Source organism: Penicillium odoratum (assembly GCF_028828045.1).
Source record: "Penicillium odoratum strain IBT 22623 chromosome Unknown utg000001l_segment0_segment0, whole genome shotgun sequence".
Taxonomy (NCBI): Eukaryota; Fungi; Ascomycota; class Eurotiomycetes; order Eurotiales; family Aspergillaceae; genus Penicillium; species Penicillium odoratum.
In genome coordinates, this window is record NW_026643143.1 from 2,160,465 (window position 1) to 2,175,947 (window position 15,483).

The window sequence follows — 15,483 nt, forward strand, 5'->3', positions numbered from 1 at the left end:
TGTGCAGGTCAACTGGCTCCAGAGGCCCCTTTTCTTCAATTGTACTTAGATTGCTGCTTTTCTTACGTCTTACGGGAATATCCATATGTTCTTTATGTTATACCGATTCCACATAAGCGGTAAGGCTATGCATTAAATTCCTAATGACGACGCAAAGGCGGTGAGTGGTCACGGGATACGAAAAAGATGCGGGGCCCAAAGTGCAGGTGCGGGATTCGATTTTTTTTAAAGCTCTATAAGCTAACGGCTCTTTGTCTTTCTTTCTTCCTTAGGAGACATTCAGTTCTCTTTCACCACTTTCGCACACCATGGCGACCAACTCTATCAAGCTGCTGACTGGCAACAGTCACCCCGAGCTCGCTGAGCTCGTGGCGGATCGGTATGTGAACGATCCTTGCGTTCCGCAAAAGCAATTTTTAGCGGCAAATATTAATTCAAGAATGCCTACAGCCTCGGTATTGAATTGACCAAGATTATGGTCTTGCAGTACTCCAACCAGGAGACCAGCGTCACAATCGGTGAAAGTGTCCGAGACGAAGATGGTACGCTGACCCCGCCGCGGTGTCCCGGATGAAGAAATAAAGGATGGAGGGAAAGAAGCCATAGAAGCCCGTTGCTGATCTTCGTTTCGTTCTCGTGCAGTCTTCATCCTGCAGTCAACACGGCCCAACGATATCAACGACGGTCTCATGGAACTCTTGATCATGATCAACGCCTGCAAGACTGCTTCTGCCCGCCGTATCACCGCTGTCATTCCCAACTTCCCTTATGCTCGCCAGGACAAGAAGGATAAGAGCCGTGCTCCTATCACCGCTAAGCTTATGGCCAACATGCTGCAGACTGCTGGCTGCAATCATGTTATTACCATGGATCTGCACGCCAGCCAGATCCAGGGTTTCTTCAACGTTCCCGTCGACAACTTGTATGCTGAGCCCAGTATGCTCAAGTGGATCCGCGAGAACCTGGATGTGAACAACTGTGTCATTGTTAGCCCGGATGCTGGTGGTGCCAAGCGGTAAGCAAGCAAGCCCATGAATTATCTTCATAAATTATGATGTCAGTCTAATCACTCTTTTCTTTAGTGCGACTGCCATCGCCGACCGCCTTGATCTGCAATTCGCCCTGATCCACAAGGAGCGCGCGCGGCCCAACGAGGTCTCTCGCATGGTCCTTGTCGGTGACGTCCGCGACAAGGTCGCCATCATCGTCGACGACATGGCCGATACCTGCGGCACTCTCGTCAAGGCTGCCGACACCCTCCTCCAGCACGGTGCCAAGGAAGTGAACGCTATTGTCGTCCACGGTATCCTCTCCGGCAAGGCCATCGAGAACCTGAACGGTAGCCGTCTGAACCGTCTTGTTGTGACCAACACTGTCCCCCACGCCGAGAAGAAGCTGGCTTGCGATAAGATCGAGACCATTGACATCAGCCCCACTTTGGGCGAGGCTTGCCGTCGTACTCACAACGGAGAGTCTGTTAGCTTCCTCTTCTCTCACGCTGTCGCATAATTGCGTTCCAATTTCGAAAATTAAATGCAATACCCCAAAATTCCAAACAATTTGACTTGACTGCCAGGGGGACCCGTGGATGTGTATTTTGGCAAGGTTTCCATGCGATGCGATGCGATGCCAAGGGTGTTGGCGGGAGAAACAAAAATACGATTCTTATGACCATTATTTGACATTTCCGAGGATACGAGTGTCCAGGATACTTTTCGTTTGATATTCTTGCCTTTTTTCTACTTGATTGATCTGAAGCAGAATAGTTTACTCAGTAACTCTTCTCTGCTGGTGAAATCGGGGGTTTTTTTCTTTCAATTGCATTGTGCATGTCTCGAAATTCGTCTTTGTATCTTTAGATCATGATTAGAAGCCTCGATGGCCATTGATACTGGACCTGTGTTGCCTGTTGACTTCTGCCAGGTGTTGTAGTATCATGTACTTTCTCAGGTGGTACTAGTAGCTTATGCGTAAGAATTTCGGTGTATTTGTGTTTGGAGATACTTGTTCGTGTTGTTGAAGAGCATGTTTAGGCTTTAAGCTTAAATGAATATCACGAAATCACATACTTCAGCCACGTCCTATTCAAATGTTTGTTTTCTGCCTTTTCATTGACTGCTTCTGCACTATTCTTCTTCTTCTTCTTCTTCTTCTTCTTCTTCTTCTTCTTCTTCTTCTTCTTCTTCTTCTTCTTCTTCTTCTTCTTCTTCTTCTTTCCCCACCACTCCACCTCCGACTTCTCCGACCTGACCTTCGACTTCCCATCACCACTATAACTTTTATTCCCACTATGACTGCCACTCCCCCTTTCTCTGTGATATTTATTTTGGCTTTGCTCCGTTGGCTCGTACGTTTCGCTGGCTCCGCTCTGTTGGCTCTGCTCCGTTGGTTCCTGTGTTCTTATCGCAACAATATGAGGACATTTCTAAAACCATGGCCTGTTGGCCTGTATGACAGTGAAAAAATTAGTCTGATATTGCTTCTCAAGAACACGTTCTTCTTTTGCACTTCAAATCCCCTTTTCCTCTTCCTGCTATACTCGGCCCATTCTGGCGCCCTGGCTGCATGCAGTCCCATATTAATCAGAGTAATTCTGACATTTGAAATTATAATGATTGAATTGCCTTGAACTTGAAATTTCTGCATACCACATACGCTCATTACTTAGTACCTTTTAATTACTATGTATCTTGTACTTGAAATCCATGGATGTTGTGTACCTGATATAGGGATGTGAACAACCTTTTTCGGATATGTGGATGTGGGCATGCCATCAATGTTACCATGCATATGGATCTAAACAAAGACTCATGGGCATCACTGTTGTCTGCTCAGTTGATCGAATCGTGCCCGCCAAGTTGACTGATATGCATGCGTACAGGGTATATAGGTAAGCTAGGTAACCTATGTAACAGATGTGCCTGTTAAGGATACCTCGTGTACCCAGTCTCTGACTTCCAAGTTCTGTTAAGGCTTTGTTGACAGTGCAACGTTTATTGTTACAAATGTGTCTCGATTAATTGATGTCCTTTGGACGCTGCGTCTGTGCTTCGGTAACAAAGAAAATCGAAATCTTATGCTCTACACAGCCAGGTGTCTAAGTGCTGAAGTGCTAATAGTGACCTTACTATTTAAAGGTGTTATTGAAATTTATTGTATATAATCTAAACATTCAGTAGTGAATACATATTTTGAGGATGGATGGTTGGAACATTGAACATTGAATGTTGTACTTACTATGAGTGCCAAGTGAGGTCGTGCTTGAAATATATATGTGAAAGGCGGGGTAATGAATTTTTTAGGGCTGGATATCTTTTTCTTGTGCAGCTCCACGGACGTGGGTAGGATAGAATATCTTATTTGTTATGATCCATGGATTGTGTTTTGAGTGATAATTAATGGAACAAGTTGAATAGCTTTAATTCAGACATGGCATGGGTATGTCAACGGCGGCGAAGGGCCAAAAATCTAGAACTCATGGGCAGATCAAGTGTGGCAGCACAACATAAAATTGGTTGATAAGCCTGGTGTGCCAGGGAGGGGCAGGGGAGATTACAGCTTACTACTACACGCAATCACCATGAAACAAAAACAATGAAATTGGCATGCACTCCATTCAAAAAAGGGTAGTCAAAAGATAGGTTCAGCCAGATGCATCGCCCCGAGGCCCGATCACAGTAGCATCCCGGGGTAGGGTGATCAAACCATTCGCCTTATACGCTAAAACCTGATCCCCCATACTTTTTTAAGCCCTTTTTCGTATCAGACATATCCGCGTTGCTGGGTGATCTTCTTTTTTTTGTGAATCCCTCAACCATCCCATCAACGTGAAGCTCCCCTCGATTAAACTCCCCTACGGAAATTAAAGATTACACCGTAGTGTAAATTTACTTCCGCATAGACGAAGCTCTCCGCTTGCGGAGCTCGTCACGCTTGGCCTTCTCCTCGTGGACACGGTTGGCCAGGAGCTTGGCGTAGTCGTTGCTGGAAAGATGTTAGCAGAATGTTCAGTCCCTAGGAGAAATTATCTCCGTTGACGAAGAAACTTACGCAGCCTCGCGGCCGGCCTCAGCGGCACGGCGCTTGATGGCAATGCGGTGACGCTTGCGCTGCAGGCGCTGGGGAGTAACCAGACGCTGGATCTTGGGGGCCTTGGTGTAGTCCTGCTTGCCCTCCTTGGTGACGGTACGGCGGATGACGAACTTGCGGACATCGTCCTTCTTGTCAAGACCGAAGAAGCTGCGGATCTTGGTGGCACGCTTGGGACCCAGGCGCTTGGGGACGACGGTGTCGGTCAGGCCGGGGAGCTCCTGCTCACCCTGCTTAAGGATGCTGAGAGCGAGGACGGAGAGGTCCAGACCGGTGATGGCTATACAGAATAACATGTCAATGGGCGATTCCATTTTTTTTGGAGGGGAAGAAAGAGTCTTCACATACCACCACGGACGGACTTGCGCTTGCGCTCACCAGTGCGGCGAGGGCGGTAGCAGCTGTGGCCGTCGGCAAGGAGGAGACGGGTACGGGTGGGGAGGAGGACTGTAGATAATCGATAAGTATGCTGAAAAAATCGTATGCGGCCTTCCTGGTCGGATGAGGAAGTGTCCAGTCAAAACGTACCACCCTGCTTCATGGGGAAACCTGTTCATTCAAGTCAGCAATCGTGGTCCCATTCCATTTTTGATTCGTATTCTCAATAGCATCATCGAACCGTGGAAGGAGTTATCGTACCTTGCTTGTCGTTACCACCGGTGATCTTGAACAGGTAACCCTTGAACTCATCGCCGAGGGAGTCACCGAGAACCTAATCGTAAGAAAACCCATCAGCCCAATCGTTCTTATCATTCGCGTTGTGTGTAATAAATTTTTTTGGTATCGAGTTCGTGGTGGTGTGGATTTGTGTGGATTGAAGATTCAAAGATCGGGGATTGCTGACTTCGGAGCCCATGCGCTTCTCCATGAAGGGGCGGAGCTTGCGCTCATCGTCGATGTCGACGATCTTCTGCGACCCATTGGCCGGGTAGGAAATGTTGAGCTTCATCTTGACGGGGTATGCGCGGTCAAGACGGTAGCGCGGAGTTGTCGACAGGTGAGGTTGAAGGGTTCGGTCGTGTGGATTTTGCGAGTTCCAAAGGTTTGGTGTAGCGAGTGTGTGTGTGTCTGACTCAGCGGACGCTAACCATTTTGGGATTATGATCAGTCAGCGTCGCTAAGGCCATCACGTGAGTGGCATCATCAAATCTACACCTCAGGCAGAAACATACACCTGACTAATACGGCAAAATCATTCATTAGTAGCACGTACTTGGTATGGCATTCCATCTTTACTCAGTAGGAAGAAAAGTATTATATTTGTCTGATGTTCCGGAGCCACGATAGCTCACTATATCAATTATTTGTAGTCCCGATGTTTTTGAGGGTACGCCGAGTGTCGAAATATTAAGCATGTTCCAAACGGTCCTTTATGAGGCTATTCATTTGCTTGAAAGACTGAATGAATCTTGGCAGGTAAACTCTGCATACTTTATAGGGCAAGAAACCTTTTATACTTTTGATCCCACCGATCTACATATTGTGCTCAAGACTTGGCATTCGTACACCGTACAGTATACCGGTTTAAGGAGGCCCAACCCCGATCGCGTCATCCACCAATTAGCCGACGGCGCGTACTGCAAAGGCGTCGTAATCTGCCTATTCGAAATATAACAGTCCTGGATCTCCTCACACAAATATAAGTATATACCAGTTTACCAAGAAGTATGAAATTAGACAGTGCGATATGGGGGAATCCGATCGATCCCTCCGCTAAGTGGCGGAGATGAAGTCGAAAGAGCCGAAACATAAGCTTTCGCTTTGGCTGCAGTGCGACGCCGCACGCGATACTCTTCCATGTTGGAGTGTCTCCCCGCCTTGGCCGCGTGGCCCTCAGATCTTCAGTACAACCGTGTTTTTTATATTTCTCTCCCCTTATAAAAGTTCCTTATATGAACAGTATGGTTCTATTCGTGGATTTCTAATCGCCCCCGCTGCTTTTTACTTTTTGCCGGGCCTCCCGGTGGAGAAAGAATCCCTCCCGATTAGAATCTTATCTCCCCTTTTCATTTCTCTTCGAGAGCGAGTCGACCGCGTTCCCGAATTGGAATTTTCATCTTTGCGACAAGTGTTGCTGGGATAACAAGCGCAACTAGTACATACGGAGTACAGTGGCGATACCCGCTCCGATTGCAACGATCGCAACGGGGGATTTGAGTTCGGAGGACCTAACGATTCAGGGTCATCGGAGAATCCTCACGCCTTCAATAGAATCATACACCTCATATTCGAGTTTACTTCTTCGTTTTTGCGCTGGGCGCATTCTTTGTCGGTATGATGCGCCTCTTCAACCGATTCTACGCCCTCTGCGCCGTCGCTGCATGCACAATCCTCTACTCGGCGTGGTTCTTGACTTCTCGTAATCTCGGTGATATTGTCCCGCTCGCGTCAGACAAATTTGAGACGGTGTCCGACTTTGATCGGCGATTGGTTGTTTTTGGCGACTCATGGAGTGATAATGAGACAGAGGAGCGGCAAGGGAAGGTCTGGACTGATTGGCTTTGTGAGAAGGTGAGTGAGCTAGCATCGACCCAGCAGGCGGGTTGTCAATGTCTTGGTTTTGGTTGGACTTGGGCATGGGCTCCGTTAGGTCTGAGTCCAAAGCTTGTACCCGACACCTCTCTATCACTTACATGTTTGGGATCGGTGCTAATGAGCATTTTACTATAGTTCTCGTGTCACCAGGAGAACCTCGCCAAGACAGCCAACTCCGTACTTAGGGGCAAATACGCCGGCTCAGTAGTCGACAATTCCGAACTAGACGTACTAGGCCGTCTGTCTCAGACAAAGCTCGACGACTTCAAGACCCAGCTTCAGCACTGGCTCGACGCCGAACAAAAGAGCCTCCAAGGTCTCACCGCTGACGAAGTCAAGTCCCGCCAGGACCGCACCATCTTCGTCGTCTCCTTTGGTCTCTGGGACATTTGGTCCCTCGTCACTAAGGACTATGACACCGCTGCTGCCTCCATCGAGCGCCGCATCCAGACCATTATGGACCAGCTGAGCAAACTCTCCGACACCTGGGGCTCCGATGAAGTGAAGGTGATTCTGACACAGTCGCCCGACGTGACGTTCCTACCGGCATTTTCGCCCGCCTTCACTACGCAGGGCGTGGAGTACAAGAATGCAGTTAAGATGCTAGGCTATTGGAACCAGAAGCTACGGGAGGCCGCGAAGCCATGGGAAAAAGGAACAATTTACTTGTTCGACACGGATGCTTTCCTGCTGGATCGGATTCGCGATTGGCAGCTCTATGCAGCAGGCATCACGGCCGAAAGTGGATTGGGCACGAACGAGGATCCCGGGTGGGAAAATGTAGCTGACGCCTGCGTCGAATCACCGGGTTCGTTCCAGGTCATGATGTCAAAGGACAAGGATAAGAAACAGTGTGAACACCCAGAGAAGTATCTGTTCTGGTAAGTCAAATTCAAGTCCTTGGTTCCGTTGTGCCTGTTCCTTTCCTTCCCGGGCAACGATCGACATTTTGTGTATGACTATTTTCGCTGACCGGGATGTACAGGAACGAAATGAGTTTGGGTCCATCTGCCCACCGACTTATGGCGGCGGAAGTCTACCAAGGGATTGACGGGGTTCTCTTGAATCCCAAACAGTTGACAAGGCGCCACACCCGAGGCTCTGCAGCTTAGACATTGTGTAAATTCTAAAAGTGTATAGTTGACGAATGAACATATCATCCGAAACATGACCAGGAAGTAGTAGAGTCGGTACCCCATGTCATGACAGTTCAAACGTCCTAATGCGGCGTGGGATGGGTTCGGGGAGGCACGGTAGTAGCCGGTACGTCTCAAACCCAGTAGTCTGGATGCACTCCACTTGCAATAAAAGGAACTAAAATGAACGAAAATGATTCGACATTCAAAGTGGAAAATTTCAACCACTAAGGTAGTATTGTTCCAATCTCGACAGTTGCACTGCAAATGTGGAGAGCGATCGGGGGAATGAGATCATCTGTTGAGTTCTGTGACATGGCTGATCTGTAAACTGTATCTACCCGCTTTCTCTCTATCTAAGCCTATTTGGATTTGAGATGCATTCTTGTTTGTGTTATTTCAAGAAAAAGAAAAGAGAGACTATAGTTCTTCTGTTGTTTGCCAGTGATTTTCTTTGTTCGATTTATCGGGGAACCGAGGAACAAGCCGCGACCAATCATTAACCTTGATCAATAAGAGGGTCCGCTGCGACTCGCCGCATCCGGAGACAAAGAAAACAATGATCTCGTTTGCTGTTACTTTACCCTAAAATGAATGGATTGAACTATCGGGATCCATAGAGATGATGGATTCTAGATTTTATGGTTCGGTTCCTGTTGTAACAAGAAGAAACCACCAGAAAGGGGGAAATAAACCATGGGAATGATATAGTTTGATCGTTTCGTACTTTTTCCCCCTTCTTTTCCTCCCCTGTCAGATTCAGTCAGATCTATGCCTTTTTTCTTTTTTGTCCTGGTCTAGAATTCTCTTTGCTCGCCTTGCTCGGTTGGAGCGGCCTGAATGCCAACAAGATTTGATCTAGGATCAATTGTCAAAGGACCAGCCACTCGGCAGGGATTGCGAGTCGAACGACCCTAAGACAACAAAGAAAGCGCAAAAATAGGTGCTTCCTACCTTTGTCTCGCTTTGCTCTAGCTCATTTTTTTTTGCTGATATACGTGAAGTCATTTCTCCCCTTCAATCCTTTCTCCAACTCTCTTTCCCCTTGTTTTTTTATACTTTTTCGTTCACTCCTACTCTTTTCAGCTTAATTCTTTGGAGGGGCTTGTCGATTTCGCTTGTCTGGGTCACGAGCTTTACTGTCCTCATTCTGTTTTTTTGTTTTCTTGAATCCAAACCCAAAGATTGATCTTGTTTCTTTGTGACGTTCACCATCGAAGACCCCCCATTCCTTGTTTCGGTTGTTTGTGGCGGCCATTTGCCCCTCTCGACCATATAGATAAATGTCTTTTGATCGAGTGCTTCCCGACCCAGCTGGTCTGCACCATGACAATACCCAAGTCAGATCTAGCGACCTTTCTGACCACAAGATCATGAGTGACCCCCCAAAATCTCATGGACAGTTGGTGTACCGCCCAGATTCGTTCAAGTATGCCGATTTGCGGCATGATATACCTCATGCTCATCACCAAATGACCGTCCTGAACCAAGGGCAAATTCCAGGGCCGAGGCCCGATCAGAATGATCCGATGATGCCTATGGCTAATGCCCATTCCAATCTTATGAGGAGAGCGCCTGGTCCTGTGGTATCCACGAAAGAAGTATCCCGATCGTCCTCCTCCTCTGGCAGTGCCAGTCCGGTGAGGTCCGCCAAGGAGAGAGACACTTTTTGTCTTTGCCAGCCGGACCCGAAAGTCCCGCGACCTCGTAATGGTGAGTTAATGCTATCCGCGCCTTTGAATGAGCATGGCAAGTGCTTTTTACTCTTTTTTATAGCGGTCGAGGCACAAGGCCGGTGAAGTTGAGAGAATCTGATGGCTGATTCGTGATTAATAGCATTTATTTTGTACCGACAACACTACCAGGCAACGGTCGTGGCGCATAATCCGGGCATGGCGAATCCAGATATTTCCAAAATCATTGGTACGCAGTGGAGGAACCTCTCTGAAGAAGAAAAGTCCAAATGGAGGACTCTGGCGGAGGTTAGTTTGCATAAATTCCTGTGATAAACATGGCTAATATCAAGTAGGAGGAGAAACTCCGTCATAACCAGCAATACCCGGGTTATCGCTATCAGCCCAGACGTAGTGGCCGGGATGGTGGTGCTCGTGGCTCTGGCTCAGGCATCAGTAACAACCCATCTGGTGGGACTCACTGCACTCGCTGTGGGGGTCGATTTATGCATCCCCCCTCACCAATGACCCCTTTCACACCCACGACTGTTTCCACAGAGTACCGATCATCAGGCCTCTCAACACCCATCGCACAAAAAACTGTCATGACGGCGAGGAGCTCACACGGCCGCGAGAGAGATGAGCCTAAGCTGATCAAAATTGAGGCGCTGGAATCACGCTCTCGATCTCGCCATGGGGAAGAGATTGGTGAGAGGTCACCAGACAATAAACGTCGCCGTGTTTCTCACACCCCTCTCAAGCCGGGTATGATCGCCCACCGAGATAGAAGTCCCGAGTCTCCATACTCGGCGGCCCCGTATGGTACTCGTCCAGATATGCAACCTAGAAACATGCTGCCGATGCTTCAACCGCAGCGCCAATATAGCAGCGTGCAAGGCCAGTCACACCCAGACCAAAGCCTAAAGCTACCACCGCTCCAGACCGGCACACCAGTCATGACTCCTCTTACCCCGAACTTCTCCACCGAACCTAGCGTGGAGGCCACTGTCATGACAATCCCAGTCCTGAATAAGATCAAGGTGCTAGCGAAAATATCACCGCCGCTGGTCCCCTCATTCCGAGAGTCGAGCCCCCAAATCCGAGGCCCCGTCATCGCAGTCGACGGCCACGATCCGGAACTCGTCCAAGTCGCCGTGGACTACCTCCAACGCCTCCTCCGGAAGGAACCCAAATACCACGTCCGCGTCTTCGACGGACCAGATATCAAACCACCACGCAAATCCAGCTCAGAAGGTGGCCCAATGGGTGACGCAGCAGTCGACTACCTCGACACCATTTCAGCATGGCACCGCATCTCTGAAGAGGTCGTCAGCTTCGTAAAGTCCATCTCGACAGCCATGTCAGTTGACTCTCGCTCCAGCCCAGAGGAGGAGTCCAACAAGCTGAGCCTATCACCCAAATCCCTCATACCAGAGACTGCCAGCATGTATATCCACTCCCCTGCACAATCCAGCGAGAATAGCTCGGATGCGAGCGTCACAAGTACACCTGGCAGCCCGTGTGCAATTCCCATTGCTCTTGTTCCACAATACCAGATCACGACGGCGGATGCATTCGCCTGCTCTATTCCTATCAATGATTCGTACGGCCCTCTAGATCACTGGCAGTGGATGGCGTCGCTGTGGCGCGCCTGCGTCGGTCCCGATATTACCGTTTATATTCGGGAGTGTACCCGAGAGGAGCTGGATCGGGCGGGTGGGATTGCGGTCGAGGTGCGATTGCAGGATGCGAGAACTATCGTGCTGAGGAAGATTGCTGGTTCATCGCGTGAATTGGAGAAGGCGTTGAAGCGCGTTGGGTTCGAGATTGAGGACTTTTTGACACAGTGATTCCATCTAATAGATTTGATGGTAACTGTAAATAATATATATTGTGTATTGAGCACTTGAGTACACTGACTAGAGATAATAATCTGAATCTTCAATTAGTTCCTATAAGGAGTACTCGCTCAAGCGTTCTGTCCTTGGATGGCGTCCCTCTCATGACAGTAACAACGCCTGGCACCATCTTCCTCCATATATTCGTAATCTTCCCTATATCATGGGCCTGAGGCATTCCGATCGTAGCGAATCATGATTGTCGATTTCCAAGCAGTTCCATCTTGCGTGGGCCAGGTTGAGCACAATTGTCAAGTTTATCCATTGATCGTCGCGAAGTGGGACTAGACCCACAAAGGCGGTGATTATTCTGCCATATACCTATCAGGGTCACCGTTCAATGAAAGAAACCTCCAATGTTGTAGGTTGGAGCCAACTCGTCATCATGCCGCTTGAGTGCAGGGCAAGTATGCTCAGGGATGCTTGGGACCTTCCGTCTATTGTCCCTGATATTCCCCAACCATCTGTGCCCGGCCCTGATAACACACTGGTACCCATACATGCGGCTCAACAGAATGGTAGCCCCGAGGAAGACAAGAACATTTGGCTTCCCGTCGGCGTTTTCGATAGAAAAACCGCCCACGATGGCATTGTGGGGCAAAATATTGCGCTTTTACGTGAAAATGGCTGGCTCCGCGACCATGATCGAGCCAACAGTATCGGATTATGGATCAATACGAACATGACAAGCCGGCGTCACTCACAACGATTGATTGGGAAATTAAGAAATGCCGTTAAAGTCGTCATGGCGAGCATTGATTGTTCGCCTGAAGCATGGGCAGGGCAACGCAGTGCTAAGATACCTGATCCCAATGTTTCCAGCGCCGAAGATGACTCCCTCTTTTACATTTTCAACACGCTGGAAAATCCCAATCCTGATGTGGAAGCCATGAAAGATCCTTGGGCCAAATGGTCTATGGAGGACTTGATGTCTGGAACCGATTTCTCGGCATATGGCATCAAGACTCCGCTCTATCCGTATCAGCGTCGATCGGCTGCTACTATGGTTCAGCGGGAGGCGCAGCCGGCTTATATGCTTGATCCGCGGTTCCAGCCTTATCGGACCCCTACGGGCGTGGAGTATTATTTTGATAAGGAGGATGGAATTATTGTTCGCGAGAAAACGATGTATTCTGAGGCTTGTGGAGGTAAGCTACCCACTCTATCGATTTACTCAAGGTACTAACATCCGAATAGGAATTCTGGCAGAGACTATGGGCTGTGGGAAGACACTCATCTGTCTTGCTGTAATCTGTGCTACTCGTGGGCATGTCCCCAAGATTCCCATCCAGTATTTGTCCCGACCGGATAGACCGGATCCCAGGCCCGTTCGAGAAAAGGTTGGATCTCTCATGGATATGGCTGCAGCTGCCACGGGCCGCCATTCTGAGCCTTGGAAAAACTTCTTCCTCGAAAAGCAAAAACAGGGCAAATTTTACGACAGGTGTATCAAGGCGTGTGAACGCCAGTGTGGATTCTATGAAATTCCGCCGCATCAGACTCGATACCAAGGCCGACATAGCATGTCTTATCAAAGACCGCCGGCTAGGCGTATTCGAATTTGCTCGGGTACAATTATTATCGCTCCGAACAACTTGGTAGATCATTGGCAACGTGAAATCGGGCTTCACACCGAAAACCTCAAAGTTTTGACACTGAGATTAGGCACTGACACGACTCCTTCTGCTGACCAGCTCCTGGATTATGACATCGTTCTGTTCTCCAAGACACGTTTCGAGCGAGAGGCAGGCGAGGCTGTACACAACCGGCGCAATAGCTATATTCCTCTCGAGTCACCTCTCACAGAACTTCATTGGCTACGGGTGATTGTCGACGAAGGTCACAATGTTGCAGGGCATGGTTCAAAAACGAATATGATTCACCTGCTCAGCCAACTTCACTTTGAACGTCGTTGGGTGATCTCCGGTACGCCGTCTACTGGACTCTACGGGGTAGAGGTCAGCCTAGCCTCGCAGGAGGCTAACACAAGCGACACCGAGCCATCGGAGCATATCACTGCTGCTGCCCTGAAAACTCGAAAGAAGACGGGAAATGCAATTGAGAACGAAATGAAAGACTTAGACCGGATCCGGCGCATTGTGATTGAGTTCCTGGACTTGAAACCTTGGTCGAACTCGCGTGCGGATGACCCTGCTGATTGGACTAAGTACATCAAGCCTCTCGGAGAAGATGGCAAGCGACGAAAAACACCGGCTATACGTGCTACACTTCAAGGATTAGTGGTTCGACACCGAATGGATGTGGTAAATAAGGAAATTACTCTCCCGAAGCTCTACAACAAGGTCGTTTACCTTCAGCCAACGTATTATGACCGATTATCTATCAATTTGTTCCTTTTTAACCTTGCTGTCAACTCAATTACTTCCGAACGCCAAGGTCCAGATTACATGTTCGACTCTAGCAACCGGAAGAGTCTGAATCAGACGATCAACAACTTGCGCCAGGCCGGATTCTGGTGGGTCGGCCATGACAAGGACCTGCCAAAAACAGTCGATGTTGCGCTAGAATATCTGAAGAAAAAAGGAGATACCATGACGATCGCTGACTTGAATCAATTAAATAAGGGTATTGAGATTGCTCGTGGAGCCCTAGAGTCTAATAGATGGCGCGAGCTTCAGCATCTACACGCGCTTGGGATATTTGTGACAGAATTCCCCGAAGACAACCGGGCGCATTGGGCAATTGACCCTCAAAGAGAGGATGATCCACTTCTCATTGGTATCACACAGGCTCTCTCTGCGCAGAAATTTGTTACGAAGCATCTCAGACAGCGTGATCCTACACAGGGCCTATCAGGCCATGGCATCCATATACGCCAGGCTCTCAAGCGGAGCGATCAACGCACCTCAACAAAAGGAGCCCCAGAGTCTACTAATACGACCTCTACCAGATCAACCCCCAGTCCGAATCCAACAAGAAAATCGCCGAAGAAGACCTTCAATCGCAATATTTTTTACACACTCCCCAAAAACTCACCTCTCAATAAAACCCAATTTGTCGCCACGGCGTCCGCCAAACTAACTTATCTCCTCGATCAAGTTATCAAATACCAAGAAGCAGAAAAAATCATCATCTTCTACGACAACAGTAACTCGGCCTTCTGGATCGCTGAAGGACTTGAACTTCTCGGCATAGACTTCCGCATCTACGCTAGCACTCTCAACCCCCAACTCCGAACAGAATATCTCAATCTCTTCCGCGAAGGCAATGAAGTCCGTATCCTCCTCATGGACCTCCGCCAAGCCTCACATGGTCTACACATTGCTCAGGCCTCACGTGTATACATAGTCAATCCAATCTGGCAACCAAACGTCGAAAGCCAAGCAATCAAACGTGCTCACCGAATTGGCCAGACCAGACCCGTTTACGTGGAGACGCTTGTTCTACAAGACACACTCGAAGATAGAATGTTGCGTCGACGAAAGGAGATGTCCGAAGCAGAGATCCAACATGCCGAGAAGAGTTTGTTAGATGATACGACTATGAATGATATTATTCAGAACGAGCCTTTCCTGGATATGTCAGACGAGGATTCTTCCGGTGCAGCATACTTGCTTCGTCCGATGGGCTTCTTTGACCGTCATCGTTTGCCTATTCCAGATAATGAGGCCGCCGAAGTAGGTGGTTCTAGGAAACGTTCTCACATACCTGTCACAGTCGAGTCAGATGCTGATTCTGATGCGATGGATTGGTCGGAGAATGTGGAGCCTCCGACTCCAACCAAGAAGTCGCGGATTGGTTTTGCGCCGAGTGTGCAAATTTTGGGCACTGGAACTGAGAGTGACAGTGACTCTTCAGTTCAGAATCGCTCTGCAATCTCTGCTTCCTCATCTTCTGCGGCTTAAAATAGCCATATCAGGAGCGAGAAGCAAGTGTCTATATTTGGGCCTTAAGATTTTCTTTTTGCTTCTACTTTATAGGATTTGCCTGGTCTGAAGCGGCAGAGCACTTTACCTCAGACTTTGGGGGTCTGATCATCAATCACAATGGCTCGGGGATTTCTTGAGCTCCGAGGCATATATGCCTCTTGTAGGAAATGCGCAAATATTGGCAATCCACTTCTTAGGAAAAGACAAAGAAAACAACTCAATAGACAGTATATGAAGAATGAATCCATTTTAGCCATATTTG

The 15,483-nt window shown here is 48.6% G+C and overlaps 6 protein-coding genes across 6 annotated transcripts; 4 read left to right on the forward strand and 2 right to left on the reverse strand.

Annotated features, from left to right (window-relative positions):
• Positions 1-308: 308 nt before the first annotated feature.
• N7520_000798 (ribose-phosphate diphosphokinase) lies at positions 309-1,509 on the forward strand (the record flags this gene model as incomplete). Its single annotated transcript, XM_057134733.1, has 4 exons — positions 309-379; positions 451-542; positions 643-1,015; positions 1,083-1,509. 4 exons carry the CDS (start codon positions 309-311, stop codon positions 1,507-1,509), a joined length of 963 nt encoding a protein of 320 aa, XP_057000669.1.
• A 544-nt stretch (positions 1,510-2,053) lies between these two features.
• On the reverse strand, positions 2,054-2,423 carry N7520_000799 (uncharacterized protein; the record flags this gene model as incomplete). Its single annotated transcript, XM_057134734.1, is given in 3 exon segments — positions 2,054-2,270; positions 2,290-2,312; positions 2,352-2,423. 3 exon segments carry the CDS (start codon positions 2,421-2,423, stop codon positions 2,054-2,056), a joined length of 312 nt encoding a protein of 103 aa, XP_057000670.1.
• A 1,432-nt stretch (positions 2,424-3,855) lies between these two features.
• Positions 3,856-5,170, reverse strand: N7520_000800 (40S ribosomal eS6 domain-containing protein; the record flags this gene model as incomplete). Its single annotated transcript, XM_057134735.1, has 6 exons — positions 3,856-3,984; positions 4,051-4,369; positions 4,438-4,536; positions 4,618-4,638; positions 4,729-4,801; positions 4,934-5,170. Coding segments are annotated over 6 exons (846 nt in total), but the record flags the coding sequence as incomplete, so codon positions are not given.
• A 1,193-nt stretch (positions 5,171-6,363) lies between these two features.
• On the forward strand, positions 6,364-7,736 carry N7520_000801 (uncharacterized protein; the record flags this gene model as incomplete). Its single annotated transcript, XM_057134736.1, has 3 exons — positions 6,364-6,600; positions 6,760-7,505; positions 7,610-7,736. 3 exons carry the CDS (start codon positions 6,364-6,366, stop codon positions 7,734-7,736), a joined length of 1,110 nt encoding a protein of 369 aa, XP_057000672.1.
• Positions 7,737-9,043: 1,307 nt separating this feature from the next.
• N7520_000802 (putative HMG box transcriptional regulator) lies at positions 9,044-11,283 on the forward strand (the record flags this gene model as incomplete). Its single annotated transcript, XM_057134737.1, has 3 exons — positions 9,044-9,473; positions 9,597-9,742; positions 9,790-11,283. The coding sequence occupies 3 exons, from the start codon at positions 9,044-9,046 to the stop codon at positions 11,281-11,283; spliced, it is 2,070 nt and encodes a 689-aa protein (XP_057000673.1).
• Positions 11,284-11,716: 433 nt separating this feature from the next.
• Positions 11,717-15,197, forward strand: N7520_000803 (DEAD/DEAH box helicase; the record flags this gene model as incomplete). Its single annotated transcript, XM_057134738.1, has 2 exons — positions 11,717-12,479; positions 12,529-15,197. 2 exons carry the CDS (start codon positions 11,717-11,719, stop codon positions 15,195-15,197), a joined length of 3,432 nt encoding a protein of 1,143 aa, XP_057000674.1.
• Between the last annotated feature and the right edge of the window lie 286 nt (positions 15,198-15,483).